Below are 21,391 nucleotides of genomic sequence, written 5' to 3' on the forward strand. Positions count from 1 at the left end.
ATTCGTATTCAAAGTGTTAAACTATGCACTGTTCATCCAAGCATACATGGATATGTACATTTCATGTGTACAATAGCCACACTGAAAGCCATGAAAACCTGCAATTCTTTCTTGCTCTACATTTCTCTATCCATGCCATAGCGCCTCTTTACAAGTGCAACTGAATAAACCGTGAAGTTATCATCTGTTTGTGTAGCAATAGTGTGTTGCTTCTGCAATTCAGAGTGCTACCTCAAGTTACCTCTGCTCTAGAAGATTTCTAAGCAGGTGCTCTACAATTTTACCCCTCTTTCAAAGCCAATGAAACCATCAAATTTGTGATTTGAGAATCAGATTGCATCTTAGAAGTTTTAGATTGCTGATTTTTCCAAGATCCCCTCCATAAAGAGCTCTTCTTCTTAGCCACAACCCTTTTTCTCTAATTTAGCTATAAATAAGAGGCATGGGGAGCAGTTTAGAGAGGCACAAGGAGACCCTGAGAGGTTGCAAGAGGGAGGTAGAAGGATACCGCCTCCAAGAAGAGGCTGCGAGATGGAGCTAGAGAGAGAGAGAGAGAGAGAGAGAGAGAGAGAGAGAGAGAGAGAGAGAGAGAGAGAGAGAGAGAGAGAGAGAGAGAGAGAGAGAGAGAGAGAGAGAGAGAGAGAGAGAGAGAGAGAGAGAGAGAGAGAGAGAGAGAGAGAGAGAGAGAGAGAGAGGAGTTACCCCGAGAGGCTGTGAGGGAGAGAGTTAGCTCAACCCCCTGTCGTAGTCTTTGACTAAGCCATCTTCTCTTAAACTCTCCCATCCCAAATTCATTCCTCCTTCTTTATCTCTCGAATCCACTTGCGAATGATGGTTCCAAAGTGACCAGGTGAAAAGACCATGAGAACTACTGCAACAACAGTCAAAGAATGGATATTGCCGAAGATACGGGAGTGCCTGAGGTTGCTGAAGTTGCTACTACCAACAAAACATCAAGTGTGGCGAACTCAAGTGCAAGCAAAGACAAAATTCCCAATATCGTCGTGCCAAACCAGGTTATTCGCCTTTCAAAAATAGGGTATTATTTTTAGATCACCACATAAAATAATACTATTTTTTACTAAAATTTTGCATAAGATGTTTGATTTTGCATTAAATGGTACAAGAGTTACTTGTTAGATTGCATGGACATCATCCATATAAGAATCAAGTACAAAAAATATATATTAGCTTCTAAATTTTTCACTTACACAAATTGACAATTTTATCTAGAGAGCATATTAATACATGTATAAATGGTTAACTACCACCTATGATTTGTAGTTAGATTAATCAAGATCATGATTCATAAGATCATGATGGAAATAGTTGCAAGAGGATATCGCACAAAATAAGTAAAAGACTATATGCGCACTCGAGATTAATAAAATAAGTCGATATATTGTCAACGCGATAAGGTTAAGGTTGATTAACACTTGTTATGAAAATTGAATGTCTATTTAAGGGTCTTGTAAATCATCTTGTTAAACTATTGTCACAATATTTTTTCTAAAGGAATTTTGCTTATGTTGGGTAGGTTAGGCCCAAACGGGAAATTCATATCTTACTTAACATGTTGTAAGAGATGTACTCAACACTTTTTTATGGGGAGGAGAATCCTCATTAGAATGTAAGGTTACCTTAGGATAAGGTATACCTTGGCTATGGAAGCTGTGAATTGCACAATGGTGTGATTGTCATTGTTTGAAAGGATAGTTTGTGTTTGCTAGAATCTAGATCTCTAATTAAAAACATTGACAAACAGGTTAAAAGGAAAGATCACACTAGGCTACCCCCAAGCTAGCTGCGAGACCCTACTCCAAGGGGGTCATGGTTATCACTTCGAGAGGCTTAGATCAACTCCGTAGTGAAAGGTCTATCCATAGGGATAGTCTCGGGCAATAGGAAATGTGGGTGCTAGGGGGGCTCTGGCCGTAAATTCCACATTACTCCTAGAATATGACGAGCCCCTTCGTGACCCATGATGGAATCCTGGAACCCTAAATACTAGTTACAAGGGTGGAATCTTGGTGGTGGTGGGAAGTATACCCTCGTGGAATTCTATATATCTTTTGCAAGGTCGGAAAGATGAAAATTGTAATAAACTTCCAATATAATAAAGAAATTTGTTTTACTCAAGGATTGTTTGAATTATCTACATGTCCATGAGATAAATTATGTGAAGGAACCTGTGATTTGACGGACTAATTAAGAAAGCTAGTTGTATATATTCCAATAAATGTGATGTAGGCAATTTAAAAAACTAAAGATGATTCCATCAATCACAGGAAAGCGGGTGGGCATAACCCTTGACGTGTCTGTCCAACGGTAGGGTGGTCCCGGTTAGCTGGGAGCTTTTCTAAATCGGCGATAGAAATATGAAGACGATAAATTAACCAACTAGTGGTTTTAAGAAGAACCAACTTGCATTGTTTTAGGGGGGCTGGAATGGGATTTTGCCTTATGGGTAGGAGGGTTGATGTACCACACTCCTCTCTGTCTCCCATTCTCTTTAAACCAAGTGCAATCGCAAGTCTACTTCAGTTCGAGTAATCCTATAGGAAGTGGAAACTTGAAATTATTGATGCTAGCTAGCTATTAGGAGACCCGTCTAATTTTTAGAACCCAAAAATTCAGGCTGATCCCAGTGGGTTTGGCCAGAACACTTCCGTTGTGATGTAGACTCAATGGAGTCTAAGTGATGAACCCCCTAATGTTCCAAGGGAGCACCACCGGATGACATCAATTGGAAAATCTACTAACGGACTACAAAAAGGTTCTACAATAAAACACAACCCTTTTCTAATAATCTCTTTATATGACACCCTTCTGCAAATAAAAAATGTGTAAAAGTAGTATTTTAGAAATCCTTTATTTTGAACCCACATGATACACACATACATTTATGAGTGACTTCCTCAAGTGTTCATTGCTCTTTGGTCTCCCCTTTGCTAGAGGTTTCTGAAGATGAGCTTCTCTCTTTTTCATTTCTTTGTTTCTTCTTTGGTGTTCTCCACATGGGGATGGGCTATTTGTTGCTTCTCTTTATCTTCTCTCTTTCTATTACATTGCTTGCTCCCTTCCTTGTGCTCTTTTGAACCCTTCCAGAGTATTATTTTCCCTTGTTAGGATTTTTTGTGATGGTAGTGGAATGGAATACTTTGATGGTAGGATGTCATGAATGGAAACTCCCAAGCTTATGGTATTGACCCTTGTGAAAGTGTTGCCATAATTGATTATGCTATTTTTTTGCTTTACTAAGCTTCACTCTTTGAACGTTTTAAAGGACTTTGTGGGATCATGCGAGGGATTCACATATATATTCCAACCTTAATGCATCAGATCTTGATTCTTGATGCTTCATGTCATTTTACATCTTCCATTAGCCACTTTTGTAGACTTGCCATGTACATAGTGGTCTTGTTATATGTGAATAAGTGGTGCAAGACATGAGCTGAGACTCTTAGCTTTTCCTCTATATAGATTTTAGTAGGAGTCCATTATAGATTAGCTCTAGTAAATCCTCCAATATTTGAGATACTTGGGGTATTTGATGTGCCTTTCTATGCTTCCAAGACCCCCCAAGGTCTATTCTATTAGCTTTGGCATGAGCTATATTTTTACTGATCTCTCTTTAAATATCTAGACATTACCCGCCCTCTAGATTAGGATGTTGGTTCTACTATCAGGGCCACAATTTTTTATAAAATCTAGGCCTATTATGAGGTGCATTGGTGTCCATGTATCCCTAGCAGACTCTACCAATCCACAACTTGCTATCAATTCCTTGGTCGACTGGTATCTATCGATAAGATTTTCAAGATTACTCAACAATTCAAATATCAATGGTCCCACTCCTTACATTTTTGTCTCCATGTTGAACTCTTGGCATTGCTGAATGATGAACATGATCTTAGCCTCATTGAAAGGATCCTTGATCTGCATGGTGGCTGGCATGAGTATGATTAAGGTATGATTGTAAATTCAAATGGTTGAGGAACGACTATCTGCATGAACAACAAAACACTTTCATGACAATTATATGGCATGAAATTTTATTCAATAGTCTACTCACCTTTACCTCTTGATTTAAACATTTTCCATGATTGGAGCACCAAATGCATTTCTCTCAAGCTTCCTAGCTTGATGAGCTACATCATAGTGTATGCAAATTTGTTTGCTTTGTTTTTATGTTAAACAAATGATACATTAGTGTCTACAAAAGAATGGAGACATGTATTTATGTACAATGGATGGGGATGTTGTTTTTGGCATCCACTAATTGTGAAAATTAGGATTGTACTCTAGCTCTACTAGTCCATCTAAGTCAAAAGTTTGAATTGTAAGTATAGATACATAGGATATGATGTCTTAGAGCAAGAAGGGTCCCTTAAATCAATTGGTATATTTTGTAGACTCAATGAGGATTTTCTTAAGAAACGGGTAGTGTTTTAACTTGGGGGGTGAGTCAAGCTTCTATGATTGAATTATGTACTTGACAGATGTGGTCTCATAGTATGCAAGGTTGTATCGTAGTGCTCATGGCATGAAATTGTTGTCATGAGGCAACTACCTATACTTGTTATCTCGACCCTAAGTGTATACCATTTTTAAAACGAGATATTTTATGAGGGTTGTTTTTAGTACAGAGAATGACCCCCCAAAGACTATGAGTCATACAAAGATGCTTTTAGAATGAATTTGATTATTTGGAAGGATGGAAATATTCTTTTATTATTTCTTTTAGCATATTGGTCCTTGAGGCTTTTATTTTTTCCATACTTGGGCGTGTAAAAAGGAGGGAATTGAGCATAGTGACCCAAGGAGAATAGGGCATCAGCCTCAGGTCCTGTCTCGGTACCCAAGAACCTACCAAGCCCTCGCAAGGCAACACTTAATCCTTTTTTGACGCTCACTTTTATTTTCGCTCCAATCGTCTCTTATTCTTATTTTTCCAGCTAGATGCCACCCCTAGGAAGACAAGGCATTGGCCCCGGGTCTCGGGTCTTGTCTCATCCCTAGGAACCTACTAGGCCTTTTCAAGGCGATAAACAACTGCTCAAGGATTTTTCTTTCTTTCCTTTTTTATTTTTATAGGGGGGTTGAACCCCTTTTTACACACTATATTTTTATCCTTTAGCTATGTAGGATTTTTCTTCTTTGCATATATTTGTTCTAATAGACTATTCTAATTGCCTCACAACTAACAAAAACTCCTAGAAGAGCCGCCTAGCATGCCAATAGAACACGGTTTTTCCTCACAGTGTGTTGGGGGTGAAGGCGCCTTTGCCTAGCCGCCCATGTATTACTACACTGATAGTACCCGCCATTGCACATTGCAGGTGGCAGGCGCCCATCACTGTCACTTTATTCTTTATTCTTTTTGTGACAGTTTGAATAAAGGAAGGCCCAGTCACACATTGTGACTGTTGGAGTTCCCATTTGTGTCTCTCTCTTCTTGCTCTTGCTCTTTGCCATAGCTCACTTCTAAGCAAGCTTCAATCCTTCTCACCTTCCAACTAGTATCAAAGCGAGGCTTCCCAAGTTCTCGAGCTTGGTTCATGGCATTCTTAGCTTCCATTCAAATACCTACAACATTGGGTCTCCTTCCCAGCCTAGTCGACCTTCCCAAGCTCCCGTCACTCCCCAACTTCCCGAGCACCTTCCCGACCTATTGAGGCACCCTTAGGGAATTGCTGCAGAGGTATTGAAGTGTTCTTTTAGTGCTTCTATTCAGTTCTTAGGTTGCAGTCAATCAGGGTAGCCATAGCTCAAACCCTTGGAGCTTGGATCTTGTTCCCTCTTGCAATTGAACCCTTGAGGCTTGTTGTGTGCCTCCTTGGGCACCCCCTGGAGCTTCCTTACCATCCTGACTAGCACAAAAACAACAGTAGAAGTCCTCATCATATCATCGTGATTTGCGCTTGATCTACAAGCTCCTTGGATAGCTCATCTCCCACTTGCTGAAGGTCATGCCCTGCTCCTGGATCAATGTGGCACCCTTATCATTGATGCTTGATATGCTTTGAAGCCTCCCAAGCCTTGGACATTGATCTAAGGTCCTGTAGCACTATTTTGAAATAGTTTACAGCAGCCTACAAACATTAAAATTCAATGCTACACTAGCAATCGATGCCTATGCTTGTTTGGTGCTTCCTAGTTAAGCGGTTTGATACCTGTTGATGAACAATTGTTTGGGGGATGCAAGGCACATGGAATGCCATCATTTTGGACTGATTTTCTTGCTGAAAATACTCAGTGTTGAATAGTAAATCACTTCTGTACCATAGTGGGCTAAAGCCTATTACCGCATGTTTGGTTATTCCTATTGGTTTCGGGCTATGTCTTTGGGATATGCAATGAAGTAGTGATCTTCGGTTATGACATCGAGCTTGTCTTTGGTTCCTGATCTTTATTTGAGCTTGAGCTCGGCTTTGGAATGCATTTCATGCTCCATCTTGGATGTACATATGGCATGTATGTTACCTATGTCTGATCAGACTTGACATGCTTGGCCTATGCCACTACTACATGCTAGTTACATTGTTTGGAGCCGATTTCTACTAGTGCCTTGTCTTGGCTTCCATCTGGCTTCGTGAAACTTACTTGGGATATTTCTTGGCTTGCCAGAGTTGTGTTTGGGATACAATTGATGTATATGGATGCTATACTTGGAGGCTACAAAGCCTATATGCTCATGGTGTCTTATTGATGTCTGGTCTTAGATCTTTCATCACTGGTGCTCTCATATGCCTTTCTTAAGCTTCTTGGCTCGATCCATATGGCTTTTGTGCCAGTGGGAGCATCGTTGGATGTTTGACAGAACAGGTGGTTTATGCTATTGAGCTTTGAGTCTTCTAAGAATGGGATCTTCTTCACTTGGATGTTGCATGGTTGATATGCCGTGGTCCATATACATGTACTTGGGCTTATTTGGGCTTCGCACTCCCTGAGCATACACCTCTTTGTGTTAGGTCTTGCCAGTGTTGTGTACACTTTGCCCTATTACACAGGGGGTGTGCTAGCTTACTGATGGATTTTTTTGACATGCTTGGGTGTTTGCTCAATGTCCCTATCATATGCTAATTTATGCCCACTTGATGCTGGTTATGCTTTGACAGTCTGCTATCATTGACTTAGTGCATTGATTTTGCCTATAGTTTGCTCTCATTGTACTTGGCTGTAATTTATTATAGCAAGCAGTTATGTATGGATTGATGTGGAATTTTCATGCCGAAGCATCCTAATTTTATGTACTTTTGATGGTACTTGGTGGGCAACATCATTAGCTATGAGTTCATGGTCATTTTGCCTTGGTATTGGTGGTATTTTGACTGTTTACAGCAGCTGAAAACAGCAAGCAATTTTGGACTGCATTATGGGTTCTTCTTCCATTGACAGTGCTATCTTCAACATCACTAAATTTGATGATACTAATTATGCCTATTGGAAGAGCCAAATTTGGTAGGTATTGGTGCAGAAATCGCAGATAAAGCCACTAAGGATGCATGGCGAGTAGCCTGAAACTATGATTGATGACGAATGGGATGATCTTGATGAGTTATGCAAGTCCACCCTCATCTTGTCTCTCACTGAACAGGTGCATTAAAATGTCGTTGAGAAAGCACAGAGTACTTGGCAGCTTTGGGATAAAATTAAGAACCTCTATGACAAGAAAAGTCCAGCAAGCCAGATGTATTGGCTGAAGCAGCTTATGGACATGCGCATGAAGGAGAATATGACAATGTCTGCTCATTTGAGCCAGTTCCATGCTATTCTCAAGAACTTGACTTCGCATGTATTACCTTTAATGATGACGTTACTCCATTGTTTTTTCTTGGGACTCTAAATGAGTCATGGGATGTATTCCCCACTGCCTTATGTGCTCCTCCTACTATTTTGAACTTGCTTGATGTAGAGAGTGCTCTTCTGCAGAGCAGGAAGAGATTAACCGTAAGAACTTGGATGCCTCTCATGTGCTGCATGCTTTGACTCTTAGAGGCAGAGATGGCAATGGCAAGAATGACCGTGGGAATGGCCATGGTAGAGACTCACACAAGTCTAGGTCTAAGTCGCGTGGTAAGTCTCGTAGACAGTCTTATGGGAGAAATGCAAATGTGATTTGTCATCATTGCAGTAAGAAGGGTCATATATGCCCACAGTGTCATGAGTTGCGCAATGAGAAGCGCAATGAGAAGGGGAAAGACAGAGTACATGAAAAGTCCTCTGATCACAGCATTATGCCTGTGAAATCCAGTGTGAAAATTAAGGAGATAAATGTCATGGAGACTGATGACTCCAATGGGGAGTACATACTTACAGCTAGTTCTTATGATGCTACATCGTTGACCGATGTTCACTCTATGTAAGCGTAGTGTTGGATTTTGGATTCTGGTGCTTCATTTCTTGTTACACCATGCCATGAGTGGTTCCATTCCTACCGCACTGTCTCTTGTTCAGTTTGCTTGGGTGATGACACGTCACTTGCTATTGTTGGCATTGGGGATGTACGTCTACAGTTCTCTACTGGCAGTAATTTTCTGTTACAGGATGTATGTCATGTACCTGCGTTGAGACGCAGTCTTATGTCTGTAGGGCAGCTTGATAATGATGGGTTTCATGTTTGCTAAAGGCGCCAAAGCTGGTAGCCTCTATCCTCTTGTAGTTGATGGGTCTTCTGTTGACCATGTTTTGTCAGTGGGTTCCATCCCACATGTATCTCTTTGGCATGCCCGTTTGGGCCATATGTCCTTGAAGGGAATGAAAATTCTTTCTGGTTTGCAATACTTACCGCCCCTTGACTACACATATTTTGATTCATGTGAGCATTTTCTTTATGGCAGACAGACTAGGAATAAGCACAAGAAGTTTGGTAGGACATGCATGAGTGAGCCCCTGGCATTGGTATATTCGGATGTCTGTGGCCCCATGCCCTGTTATTCTATGGGTGGTGCAAAGTACTTTGTGATGTTCATTGATAATTTTTTGTATAAAGTCTGGGCTTACCCCATTAAGCTTAAGTCCGAAGTCTTGGCTGTGTTTCGGAGATGGCTTGCATTGGTTGAGAACCAGACTGGGCATAGGCTAAAATGCCTTAGGATTGACAATGGGGGAGAATACGTGTCATGTGCATTTGAGAAACTATGTGACGAGAGGGGTATTAAGCATCAGTTGACCGCCCCCTATACCCCACCCCAGAATGGTTTGGCTGAGCAGATGAATAGAACCATCCGGGAGATGCTTAGCCATGCATGCTTATCTAAAAAATTTTGGGCTAAGGCAGTCAGTACAGCTGTGCATGTCATAAATAGATCACCTTCTAGTGGTTTGGATTTCCAAGTTACAAAGGAGGTATGGATTGGGAAACCTCCGTCTTATGTGCATCTACGTGTCTTTGGATGTGAGGCCTTCTACCATGTGCCCAAAGACAAGCGTACTAAGTTGGATCCTAAAAGTGTCAAATGCATTTTCCTTTTCTATGGGGATGCAAGCGAGATGGGTTACCGCCTCTGGGATCCGCAAGCGAGGAAAGTCATCCGCAGCCATGATGTAGTCTTCCATGAAGATAAGATGCATAGGCGGCCTGAGAGGGTGGTAGAGATATGCAAGGTTATATTCTAGGAGGAGCCTCGTGCTCATGCACAGCCAATTGGACAGCCTACAATAGCAATTGGTACACATGGCCAAGGTGTTGGACCAGTCGCAAAGCCTGCCGTGAGACGGTCTACTAGAGCTAGACATCCACCTGATAGATTTGAGCCCTTGATGCATTATGTCTTGGTTATAGATGCAAGAGAGCCTCTCACCTATGATGAGGCTATGCGTAGGGGTGACAATCATTAGGGGAGTTTTGAGGTCTCGAAAATGCCCTGTAAGAGATCCTAGAGAGAGAAAACAATTTACGAAATAAAATCATTTTATAGAATTTTTAAAAGGTTTATATTTTGGTAAGTTAAAATATCAAAATTCGTTAATAAGTCATTGTCGTGATATTCTCGTGGTCACATCAAACCTAGAAATCTAGGTCGCCATAAAGTTGGCAAGGTTGTCATAATGAAGATCTTACCTCTCCTCATTAAAGTGAAAAGTAATATTCAATTTGAATTTTGGTGGATACTCGATTGCCTCCCTCCATCGTTTCTCTCTTCTTTTTTTCTCCTCCTTATTAGTCTCTTCTTTGTTTTCATTCTTGCTTCTAATCATATCCTTAGCTATGGATCAATCACCCAATGATCTCTGTAACTCAGCTATGGATCAATCATCTAATGATCTCTGTAGCTCTCATAAAAGACCTCTCTATCATCTTCATATTGAGTTGGACAGTGAGTATGAACCGATAAGAAAGAGAACAAAATCTATCACGGTTACAGAGTCTATGAAACATATACTGAGGTTTGAAGGAAAGAAGAATATTGATCTTTGGTTAGATGGAAAGCTATATCCCAAAGATCCTAGCAGAAATAGCACTCCTCCTTTCTATAATAGCTCGTCATTAATGAGGTTTATTGGCGATGGCTACAATGGATTTTTAGGTTATACACTTAATCTTGTTGCAGAAAAGGATATCCTTGGACTAGAGAATCATCTTTTGATGAAACACAATATAGAGTTGTTGCAGAAGCTAGAGGATTGTCAACAAAAAATTAATTCATTGGAAAAGCGTATCAAAGCTTATCAACAAAAGCAAACTTTATTAGGCCTTCGAAATCGACAAAGAGCTCTTAAAAATATTGAGAATCTCAAACGAGGAGGAGGAGGCTGTGGTAAAAGAATCCAAGCAGCAAGGTATTTTTTTTTTCACTTGAAAAATCTTAAATATGGCTTTATTTAAACTACTTGCATTGATTTGTGATGTTAATTTTGCTTAGATCTCTTCTACAACCAAATGCAAGTGAAAGAGATTCTTTAAAAGCAGCTCAGTTTTATTATCATCTTCTTCCTTCAGTGGTTTCAAAGGATATTTTGGAGAAGAAGAAATTTAAAAAGGCAAAGAAACAATGCTTGGAGTCATTTGTGAAGGATCATTCTTTGGATTCTGAGTTAGTACAGAAGACACTGGATAGTATTGGTATCAGTCGAGATGCTTATATGCAACTTTTCCAACTTTTACAATCAAATATGAAGCAAGGACAGGTACACAATTGCATACTTCCGAAACCATTTGTGGTTAGGACTATCAGACAGAGAGTTAATAACAAAGTGATGGAGATTCTAGGTGAGCCTTTTCATATCAAGGCTAGCTTCAAGGGCAAGAAAAAGGAGGTTACATTCAATGAATTTAACAATATTTTCCTTGACTTGCCCACCCTACAATGCTTAATGATCAAATTTTATGACTTGTCAGTAGTTGAGGCACAGGGAGTGGCTAGATTTGTGATTAAACTTGATGAAAGTGAGATTCTGAAATGTAAAAAATTGGAGAGAATCTCTATCACCTTGATGAATAGAGCACTTTCGTCAAGTCATTGCAATCACTCAACATCATTTAGTGTTCAATGTGAATATAACATCTGGTGGCTAGGAGCATTTGAGGTAGATACTGAGAATTTTGATATACTATATTGGGTTTTTCATCAAACATCAATACCTAATGTTATTCAAAGGCAACAAGCAGGAGAAGAGCTATTTGTTGAAGGATTAGGGAACTACAGGATTGAGTGGCACATAGCTGGTGACCTAAAGACACTCAAATGTATGTATAATGTATCAAAGGGAGCTAACTCGAGATCTCCTTGCTTATACTGCATGTCACCAGCTGTAGAGTTAAACTCAAGCAATTGGAATAGAGCTCCCTCTAGGCACAATAAGGATCCACAGTTTAAACCAGTCTTGGACATTCCTTTAGCGAATGCCCATATTTGTACACTTCATGCACTTTGCAGGATAATCGAAAAGCTTGTTCATCTCTATATAGGATTTGCATGGAAGTTGAAGCCATTATCAACTAGAACAGATGCTATAACAAAGGTTGAAAAAGTTCTCTCTGCAATTGGTTTGCATGGTGGCAATGTTGTTATTGAACCAGATCTTCAAAAGTCTAAGGATGGTAATTGTGTCCCAAAAAAACCATCTATTGGTGGAGTGAAGGCTAGAAGGTTTCTAGGCTTTCATGGGAGACTTGGCAAGATAAACTCGAGAAATGGTGGCTCAACTATTAAATTTAATCAGTGGAAATCCCTACATAATGCAGTTAAGGATCACACTGATAATGGACAAGCTCGAAATAGAAAAGCTAAAGTTTGGGAAACACTAGACAAAGTGTTTTTTTATTGTGATAAGACTGAATGGAATGACGATGATCTCAAAGACTTTAAAAACCAATTGAACCTTTTCAAAAAGGCGATGACAGAAGCTTGGGGTGATCAACACTTTACTCACTATATGGTAAGAAGTTTGTATATGTTTGTTTCTTCATTGTCGAACTCATATAATGTTTTTTAATAACTTTCCTTATTTGTTGACTATGCAGCATATTCTATACAACCATGCTCCATACTTTATTAAACAATATGGATCTCTATCTATCTGGTCAACCCAAGGTATGGAAAAATCACATTATCAAGCAAGAACAAAATATTTCAGACATACAAGACATGGAGGTGGAAGACACAAAGCCAACAGTTTATTAGAGGTCTTTCAATGGTTCTATCGACAAATTTGGCATAAATTCAAGCTTAAAGATACAACCACATCAAGCAATACATCATCTTTAGCAAGGACTATACAAATTGTTACCCAAAGAAGAAAAGATAGATATTTAAATTCTTGCGCAAAGCAAAGATTTACAGAATGGTTACAAACCAAACAAAGAGTTGGGAAAAGATGGGTTTCAAGAAACCCTTAATCTTTGGCATCTTCTAGTCTGATTGTGTTGCAGAAGAGTCCTTAGTTTCAGGCACCTCAACAGGGCCTTCAGTGGAGTCCTTGGTTTCAGGTAGCTCGACAGGGCCTCTAGAGGAATCTTTTGTTTCATCCCACTCAATAAGACCTCTGTATTTCAAAAACTCTTGTTTTCGATAGCCCGGAAGAAGCTTCAAATTCTTACTATCTCCTACATAAGAGAGCAAATAGGAGCCAAGAACTCCAAAATATCCAGCTCTAGAACCACTGTATCCAGGCATAAAGCCAAAAACTCTTATGGCTTCTTCCTTCTCCACCAAAATGATCTTGTCCAAACCTCTGCTGAAAACTTGAGATCCAATAACCTTTGAGATAGCTCTCAAAGCCATCATTGGTAGACTTGGAGAGCTTGACAATCTACTATGATATATTACAATTGTTTGATTGTTTAAGTTTCCAATATAATGGCCAAGGCTTTGATTTTTTCCAAGCTTCATTGGCCTAGAGCCCTTGGCCCTTCCAAGAAAGTTGTCCAGATCTTCAATCTCAATCTATAGAACAAACCACAACAGTACAAGATATAAGATATTTATCTATAATGCATAATAAAGTCTAACATAAACTCAATGGGTAACTTCGAATTATATTTCATACCTTAGGGTGTTCATCTTCTTCAAGAAGACTATCATCATAAAGATTTATTGAACTCTTGGGCTTCTCATCTGATGGTGACTTCAATCTCTCTTCATACCCTACATCATCAATATGAAGTTTCTTCTGGACTTGCAAGAACTCTTCTTCTGTAGGTAGCCCCCCCTTTTCGTATTCTATGATCTGATTAATACATGTATGTAAGGCTATAGAGCTATCTTGGAAATTCTCTCCCTCAACATCAAGACTTGCTAGTGGTTCTTGTTCATAACCTATAAAATTCATGTCATTTTTGCCCCAACCTGCAAGGATTGCTAAGCAATAATCTTCTCTAAGATCAAAAAGATGTTGAATATCATTTAGCAACACATATCTCTTCTTGTTGATAAGATAAGTGGGAAATGTTGGAACACAGGCAAGAGGACCTTCTTCATCAACCTGTGCACTTGGCTCAATCTCCTTTTCTTCCACCATTGTGATATTGTCACTCTTGAATAAACCTACATCAAAACCTTGGACAAGTTGATTCTCAACATCTTCTTGGAACATCTCCTCCTTCTCTTCGACCTCCTTATCCATACTTGCAATATCCTCTAGCTTTCTCTGTTGGTCTATATCTGGAGAAGAATTTTCCATGTACTGAAGATACACAATAAATCCAACGTCCTTGTGGATTAGAAGGCATTGGTGTTGATACCTGTGGAAAGGGCAACATGTTTCTTTCTTTCTGAATTCCTCATCAATGAGGTTGAACCTGCCGAGCAAAGTTGACCTGGATGTATTGGTGGCTCCCATGACATCACTATAATGAACAAATCCATTGACTTCCAAACCTTGCACATGTCTATCATAAAAACATCTGTACTCCTTAAGTTTATCATCAAGATCCTCTAATAACTCCTTCAAATCAAAAGGAACATTGAAAATTTCCCTGATATAGCAAAACTTGGAAGAATTTCCAGTGATGTGTAAAAAATCAAAGAGCCTATCATCAGATGTCTCAATTATCTCCTCCTCATCCATTCCTTCCAGAGATAGCTTCCTCTTTGTCATTTTGACCAGAAAAATATTTATCCCTGAAAAAAAAAAGCAGAAAAGAACCAATATCCAATAAAACAAGATGATATCATGGAAAGAGGCCCCAACATTGATTTTCCAAGACAAAAAAATCAAAACAGGAGAATTTTTTTAGTTGACCGGTGAAACGCGAAAATTCAAGTGTGTAAGGCAAATGCCTGTGAAGGAATCGCGTTTCATCAGACACTAGCTTGAAGACAAAAATTATTCTAAAATGTGGCCGGTGAAACGCGATACTAAGAAAAATATCATCAACAGAGACATTGTCTCGCGTTTTACTTGTCAAAAATTGCAAATGAAGAAAAGAAACATGAACAATAAATAAATTCTATGGAAACACACAAATTGATGATATAATCATTTTTGGAAAAGATATGCTGCATTTGAAAGATAGAAAGCACATAACATCTTTAATTGTTTAAGTGTTATAAAACATTCTTTCTATATTAATCAAATTTATTTTGTTAAAATGCTTGTAATAAAAAAAATTGTTACCTATCAAAGATTGTTGAACTGCTCTCCACACAGGATGCAAGGACCTTGAAGGGAAGTCGAGACGAAATTTTGGCAGAGAAGAAGACAATGTCGGAGAAATGGGTTTGAAATGCTTTTATATCGACCGTTAAGCATGTGGTGATAGTTCCAACGAAAAAGTTTGTGTAATAATGGAAATACACGTGTGTGACTTAACACAGCGTAATAAACTCCTCAGAAGACGTGCGCATTCTCTTTTTCCAAAAATACGTTTTACGTGTGTTAAATAACCCTTTTCCAAGTAAATAAAAAATTCCGATAAGCGAGGGTACGTCACACGTGTGTTATTAACACTTTGCGAAGAACGTTGAGTCCATGCAAATTCACCGCCTTCAGCTTTCATCGCATTTCATCGCTACTCCATCTTTGTTTTTGGTGTTCCTTCCAGTCTCCACGCATTTCCTTCTAATCTCCAAGCATTTCACTGCTTCCCCAACAAAGCAAACCTTCAAGCATATTGTCATCTTTAGGCTGAAATTGTGAAGAACAAGCTAAGAAGAAGGTATGGTTTCTGCATCTTGCTTTTCAATAACAAGCTCCATTCAATGCATTGTTTTGATATTTTTCCTTAATCCTTTATGTTATTATTAGCTCATGACCACTACAAAAGAATTTTTTCCACAGTGAAAGCATTCCTTAATATAGTGGATATTTAAGAAAATCTTACTGTGATCTGCATGAGCTATCTGAAATCCATGCTGCTGTAAATAATTACTTATCTGAGAATTCCATGCTCTCGGTGACTGTTTCTTTCCTCCCTAATTCTATGGATATTTTAAGTAATCTTAAAAGCTTTCCTTGGTCAATTTTTATGCTATTCATGAGCTGTCCGGTGAAACGCGAAAATAAGGTACTTCAAGCAGGTTTCCTGGCTTAAATTCGCGTTTCACTGGACACAATGGACAACAAGTCCGGTGAAACGCGAAAAGAAGCAGCTGCAAGGAGGCGCCTTGCTTGACACTCGCGTTTCACTAGACAGCTCGAGAAAAATTCAGCTGATACGAGAAAACGCCATGCAGCATAGATAACTCTTGTCTGGGACTTGCGTTTTGCTTTACATGCTGGAGAATAAGTAACATATGTTTTTTTGGCAGATGGCTAGGACTAAGGCAACAGCAAGAAAAGAGAAGATTGATCCTAGGGATTTAGCATCAAAGATTCATCAGTCTTCAAAGCCTCAGAAGCTCTCTAGAAAGTCAAAGCCAAGGAGAAGGTTTTCTCAAAATGTCAGGTGTCAAAGGGAGATTAGGAAGGCAGTAAATGCTCTTGATAATGCAATTCCAAAGTTGTCTTTTCAGAGGCTTGTCAGGGAAATTTGTGACAGATATAGTTTGGATAGTTTCAGATGGACAAGAACAGCTCTTAATTGTATACAAGAAGCCACAGAGGATTTTCTAATTGAGTTTTTCCAAGATGCCTACATTTGTGCTGCTCATGCTCATAGGCTCACACTCATGGACAAGGACATGGTAATTCTTAGGAGGCTAAGATATAGATTTTCAAAGGTCCTTGAGCCAATTCCCCTCACTGATATGAAGACATTTAATATCCTTAATGTGCCCCCAGCTAGAAGAAAGAAAGATGATTCTGGTGTCAGGGTTGAGGATGTCACCCATGAGAAGGATACAAGGCAACATGAAAAAGAGGAGAAGGCTAAAGAGGAACAAGCAGATAAATGGAGAGAGTATAGGAGGCAAAGGGTTGAAGAAAGGGAAATAGAGCAACTAGAGTCCTTTGAAAATGAGCTAGCCACCCTTCTTGAAGCAACTAATCCAAAAGGATTCAGTGTGTTTTGTTTCTTACCTGGTGACTTAGGCAAAAGAACTGAGGTTATCTCCTTTGATGCTGCATGTGTTCAGATTCTTAAGGATAAAAGAAGAGAAGTAAATGACAGTCTTATTCTTGCTGGCCTAAGGTATGTCCATCCATAATTACTTATACTTTTTGATATTTTTTTAGCAATAAGATTTTTCTTGTTTATACTCACTATTTCTATGCCTTTTCTAGGTGTATAATGCATGAGTTTCCTTTGGATATACAACAAAAAATTGAGGTTTTTGATCCATCTATCTCATTCTTTATGAGGAATGAGCTTGATGCAAGTTTTATTGAGCACTGGCTCAATTTGATTGACTTCGATACTTTGGAGCTGCTTATAATTCCATATAATGAAAAGTAAGTGATTCAATATTCTATTAGAGTTTTTGAGATTTTATCCTACTAATTTGTTGAGATATGATTGCTTTTAGTTCTCATTGGAGCTTGATTGCAATAGACCTTGTGGATAAGCAATGCTTTTTAATCAACTCTATGAAAGGAAGCCATGGAAATGCTAAATTGTAAGTTATATTATCCAAGGGCTCCTTGATATTTCAATTCTTTTTTTTGTAAGTACTCTAAATTTCAACATATTTTATATACAGAGGTGCCAAAAGATTAATTGAAGAGCTAGAGAAAAGACCCCCTATGCCATCTGATTTGCTTGCAACAATGCAATATAGACAAGTTGCAGTAAGTTATTCATTAAAATAATTGAAACATGAGTTTGTTCTATGAACTACCATTCGTCCTCTTTATAGTTTTACTTTGTGTTGGTGGTTGCAGTGTCCCCATCAGGATGATAGCCATTCTTGTGGCTGGAGGGTGATTGCAAATGCTAGAAGAATGGTTAACTTTGTTTATCTTAATGATGATAAACATGTAAAGGTAATATGAAAGATGCTAAACTTTAAGATAGATATTAATTGAAAATAGTCCATTGATGATAAAAATATAGTCTATTGTAAGAACAATAATGAACTAAAACTCTTTTTTCTATAAATGTGTGACAGTTTTCGAAGGATTGCTATACATCTGAGCATATTTGGTACATCAGAGCAAAGCTCTTGAAGTATATGATAATCAATTGTATACAACCAACAACAGAGATTGGTGGGGATTTGCACCATGAAGGAGATGTGGTGCCTTTAACCACGGAAGGCAAATCCACAGCTTCAACACCTTCTATACCCAAGACATCAAAGAAAGGCAAAAGGACTCCTAGAAAGGATAGTTCTCCAAAAAAGAAATAGCTTTGCCATATCGCCTTGTAGGCCTTCATATATAGAAATTTGCCCTTCAGCCCTTGTATATCTCATAGAGATGGCAGATAGACATCTGCTACAAAATTTGTACATGTATTTTATATTGATAGTAAAGATATCTTTTCTTGAATGTCATTGCAGTGTATTTTATTTTCTCTCCTTTTCGATATCTGCAAAAAATAAATTACAAATGTTTGTTAGTTAGAAAGTGAGATCTTGATATACATCTAAGTAGATATAATATGATGTGAAAACTTACTCGTTTCTTGTCAAGTTGGAATACAAAGGAGCATGGTAGTTCAATGTCTTCATTTTGTAAATCCATCCTCACTTGATGTAGCGTACATGATTTTCTGATCTTTAAGATTGCAATAATATACTCGTTGAACCAAATATCAAGATCCACAATAGGATCCTTGCTGAAATCATTAAGATTCTGGTCTAAAGCAACTAGACTACTACCAACAAAATGCCATCGACTATAGTAAAAGCTAAGGATAAAATTTTGAGTAGCAATCATATATTTACAAGCTATAGAGTCTTGATCTATCTTACATATAATTTTTCCTTCTGTCCTTGTATCCCATCCTTCATCAACAAATTGTATGATATGATCATATGTTAGTCTCTTCACTGAAAGCATGGTTTTTGTTATTCTTATCTCCATATTAGAGAAGAAATCAATAAATATATTAATAGGCATAAATAAAGTAACTTTGCTTAGCCTACTTGAGATATTAGATTTTAGTGCTTTCTGGATCTCAGAAAATATCTTACATCTATAGCCCTCACTAGTAGCTGGACTTGGCAAAGGCCACTCAAAGCTTGAAAAATCTGGCAAAGGAAGGAGTTTTATTGATCCCCATTGGCAACACCGCATAGGAATAACATAAGAATGGTCATAAAAGAATATTCCATTCTCTGCAAGCTCTGTCTTCTTTCTACCTCTATACATTTCTTCTCCAATTGAACCATGTATAACATCAATAACATCAATAATAGATTCCACTGGTTGCCATTCCTCAAGATTAGAGGGATAGACATCTACAAGACAAACAAATATTATAATGGAAAAACCTAAACCATGTTTAAGAAAGGAAAAACTTTAAGAATCAAATTCTTACAATTTGGTCTATGCATTGGAAGCTTTGAAGATCCAGGTTTCAAACACAGCTCTCTATGCATGAACACATGTTGCACTAGTACCTCTTTGATACTATTCTTATTTGCTCCAAGCTTAAAATCTCGGATTCTGCCCTTCCAAGCAGAGATAAACGAGCTCTCATGTCTTTGCCTTTTTCCACGTTTTGCTTGTTGCATGGTGATCCAACTACCTTTGCTAATGATAGTAGGAATCCATCTTCCATCAGTTTGGAATGAGTTAAACACTGATATGGATGTGATTTGGGAGCTTGGACGCCTTGTTGAAGGTCGAATTTCTGTATCCATGGTAGAAGAGAGAGATACATGCACACAGAGAGAGAGAGAGAGAGAGAGAGAGAGAGAGAGAGAGAGAGAGAGAGAGATAGATAGAGAGAGAGAGAGAGAGAGAGAGAGAGGACTAGGCTATCATAACGGAGGGAAAAACAATAGAGGAATAAAAGAAACGAGGGAAAAAACTGAGCGCCATACTTTTCACCAATTTGAATTTTGATTACATCAGTCATTATCATTAATCTAGAAACATCATTAAATAAAAGTAGCCGAGACTCTATGCCATTAATGCAAAATATGTCATAATCACGAATATAAGAGACTAAAAATACATAATAAAAATACAAATTCGTAATATTATCATATTTATATATTTTTGTAAAATGATTTTTTATTTTTTTTAAATTAGAAGTTCCGTTACGGAGGCTTTGCTCTTATTGGTCTAGAGCACTCTCTCTCCACATCCTAAAAGGCATTTTCGAGACCTCAAAACTCCCCTAATGCACTCATGGGAGAGGGCTATGCAGTCTGAGATATACTCCTTGCATAAGAATATGACTTGGGATTTGGTTTCATTGCCTCAAGGAAAGAAGGCTTTGCCATGCAAATGGGTGTACAAGTTGAAAAGTACCCTCTGGAAATCCCAAGCCGGCTTATAAGGCAAGACTTGTCGCTAAGGGTTTTAAACAGGAGCATGGAGTTGACTTTGATGAAGTCTTTTCTCCTGTGGTCAAGATGACCACCCTACGCTTGGTTTTGGTCTTAATTGTGCAGCTTGACTTGGACATATATCAGATGGATGTCAAGACTACATTCTTGCATGGGTATTTGCATGATGAGATATCTATGGAGCAGCCTAAGGGCTACATCAAGAGTGCTATGGATCAGTGTCTTTACACGAAGATAGCCTGTGATGGCTCCTTGCTTATTTTGGTACTTTATGTGAATGATATGCTGATAGTAAGAAAATCTCATAATGAGCTAGATGCTCTTAAATCTTATCTGAAGAAGAGCTTTGAGATGAAGGCTTTGGGACATGCCTCTCACATTCTTGTTATGCGCATTAAGTGCGACACGCATCATGGACTACTCTACCTCTCATAGAGGGAGTACATTCATAAAGTCCTTGAGCATTTCCGCATGCAAGACATAAAGCCTATTGGTTGTCCATTACCTTCTTATGTGAAGGTTTCATAGGCCGATTGTTCGGAAATAGATGAGCAAAGGGCCGAGATGGCCAAGATCCCTTATGCATCAGCCGTGGGCAGTTTGATGTATGCCATGATAGTCACTCGTCCAGATATTGCCTTTGCAGTTGGTGTTGTGGCATGTTATATGGCTACACCTAGCAAAAAGCATTGGGATGTCGTAAATGGTATCATGAGATACTTGAAGGGCATAGCAGATATGTGTATTTTCTATGGCAGCCAAGATACAAGAGTTGTAGGCTACATAGGCTCCGATTATGTAGGATATGCAGATAGTAGGAAGTCCACTTCTTGTCTTTACCTATGCTAGAGGTGTTGTTTTTTGGATGTCCAGGGTTCATAAATGTATGCCTCTCTCTACCACTGAGGCCAAGTATGTTACAGTCACTGAGGCTTGCAAGGAGGCCATATGGTTGGGCCGTTTGGTTCATGACCTTGGGATTGATACTATCCCTATACTGCATTCGGATTCTATGAGTGTTATTTAGCTAGCCAAGAATCCAGTCTTCCATGCGAAGACGAAACACATTGAGGTGAGGTATCACTTCATACGTGGGGTCATGG

At 38.7% G+C, this 21,391-nt stretch overlaps 1 protein-coding gene across 1 annotated transcript; it reads left to right on the top strand.

The window, feature by feature from the left end:
- The first annotated feature begins 890 nt into the window (after positions 1-890).
- On the top strand, positions 891-17,817 carry LOC148009692 (uncharacterized). Its single transcript, XM_087672821.1, has 7 exons — positions 891-1,016; positions 16,197-16,333; positions 16,889-17,017; positions 17,110-17,277; positions 17,352-17,441; positions 17,526-17,613; positions 17,707-17,817. Exons 1-7 carry the CDS (start codon positions 891-893, stop codon positions 17,815-17,817), a joined length of 849 nt encoding a protein of 282 aa, XP_087528947.1.
- Positions 17,818-21,391: the final 3,574 nt, after the last annotated feature.

Source organism: Lygodium microphyllum, chromosome 30 (assembly GCF_053477565.2).
Source record: "Lygodium microphyllum isolate KBCC chromosome 30, Lygodium_microphyllum_v1.1.10, whole genome shotgun sequence".
NCBI classification, from domain to species: domain Eukaryota; kingdom Viridiplantae; phylum Streptophyta; class Polypodiopsida; order Schizaeales; family Lygodiaceae; genus Lygodium; species Lygodium microphyllum.

Coding starts and splice junctions, on each gene's coding strand:
- LOC148009692 (XM_087672821.1), top strand. CDS start 891: ATGGATATTGCCGAAGATACGGGAGTGCCTGAGGTTGCTGAAGTTGCT. Junction 1,017..16,196: donor ATATCGTCGTGCCAAACCAG/GTTATTCGCCTT, acceptor TTTTTTTGGCAG/ATGGCTAGGACTAAGGCAAC. Junction 17,614..17,706: donor TGCAATATAGACAAGTTGCA/GTAAGTTATTCA, acceptor TGGTGGTTGCAG/TGTCCCCATCAGGATGATAG.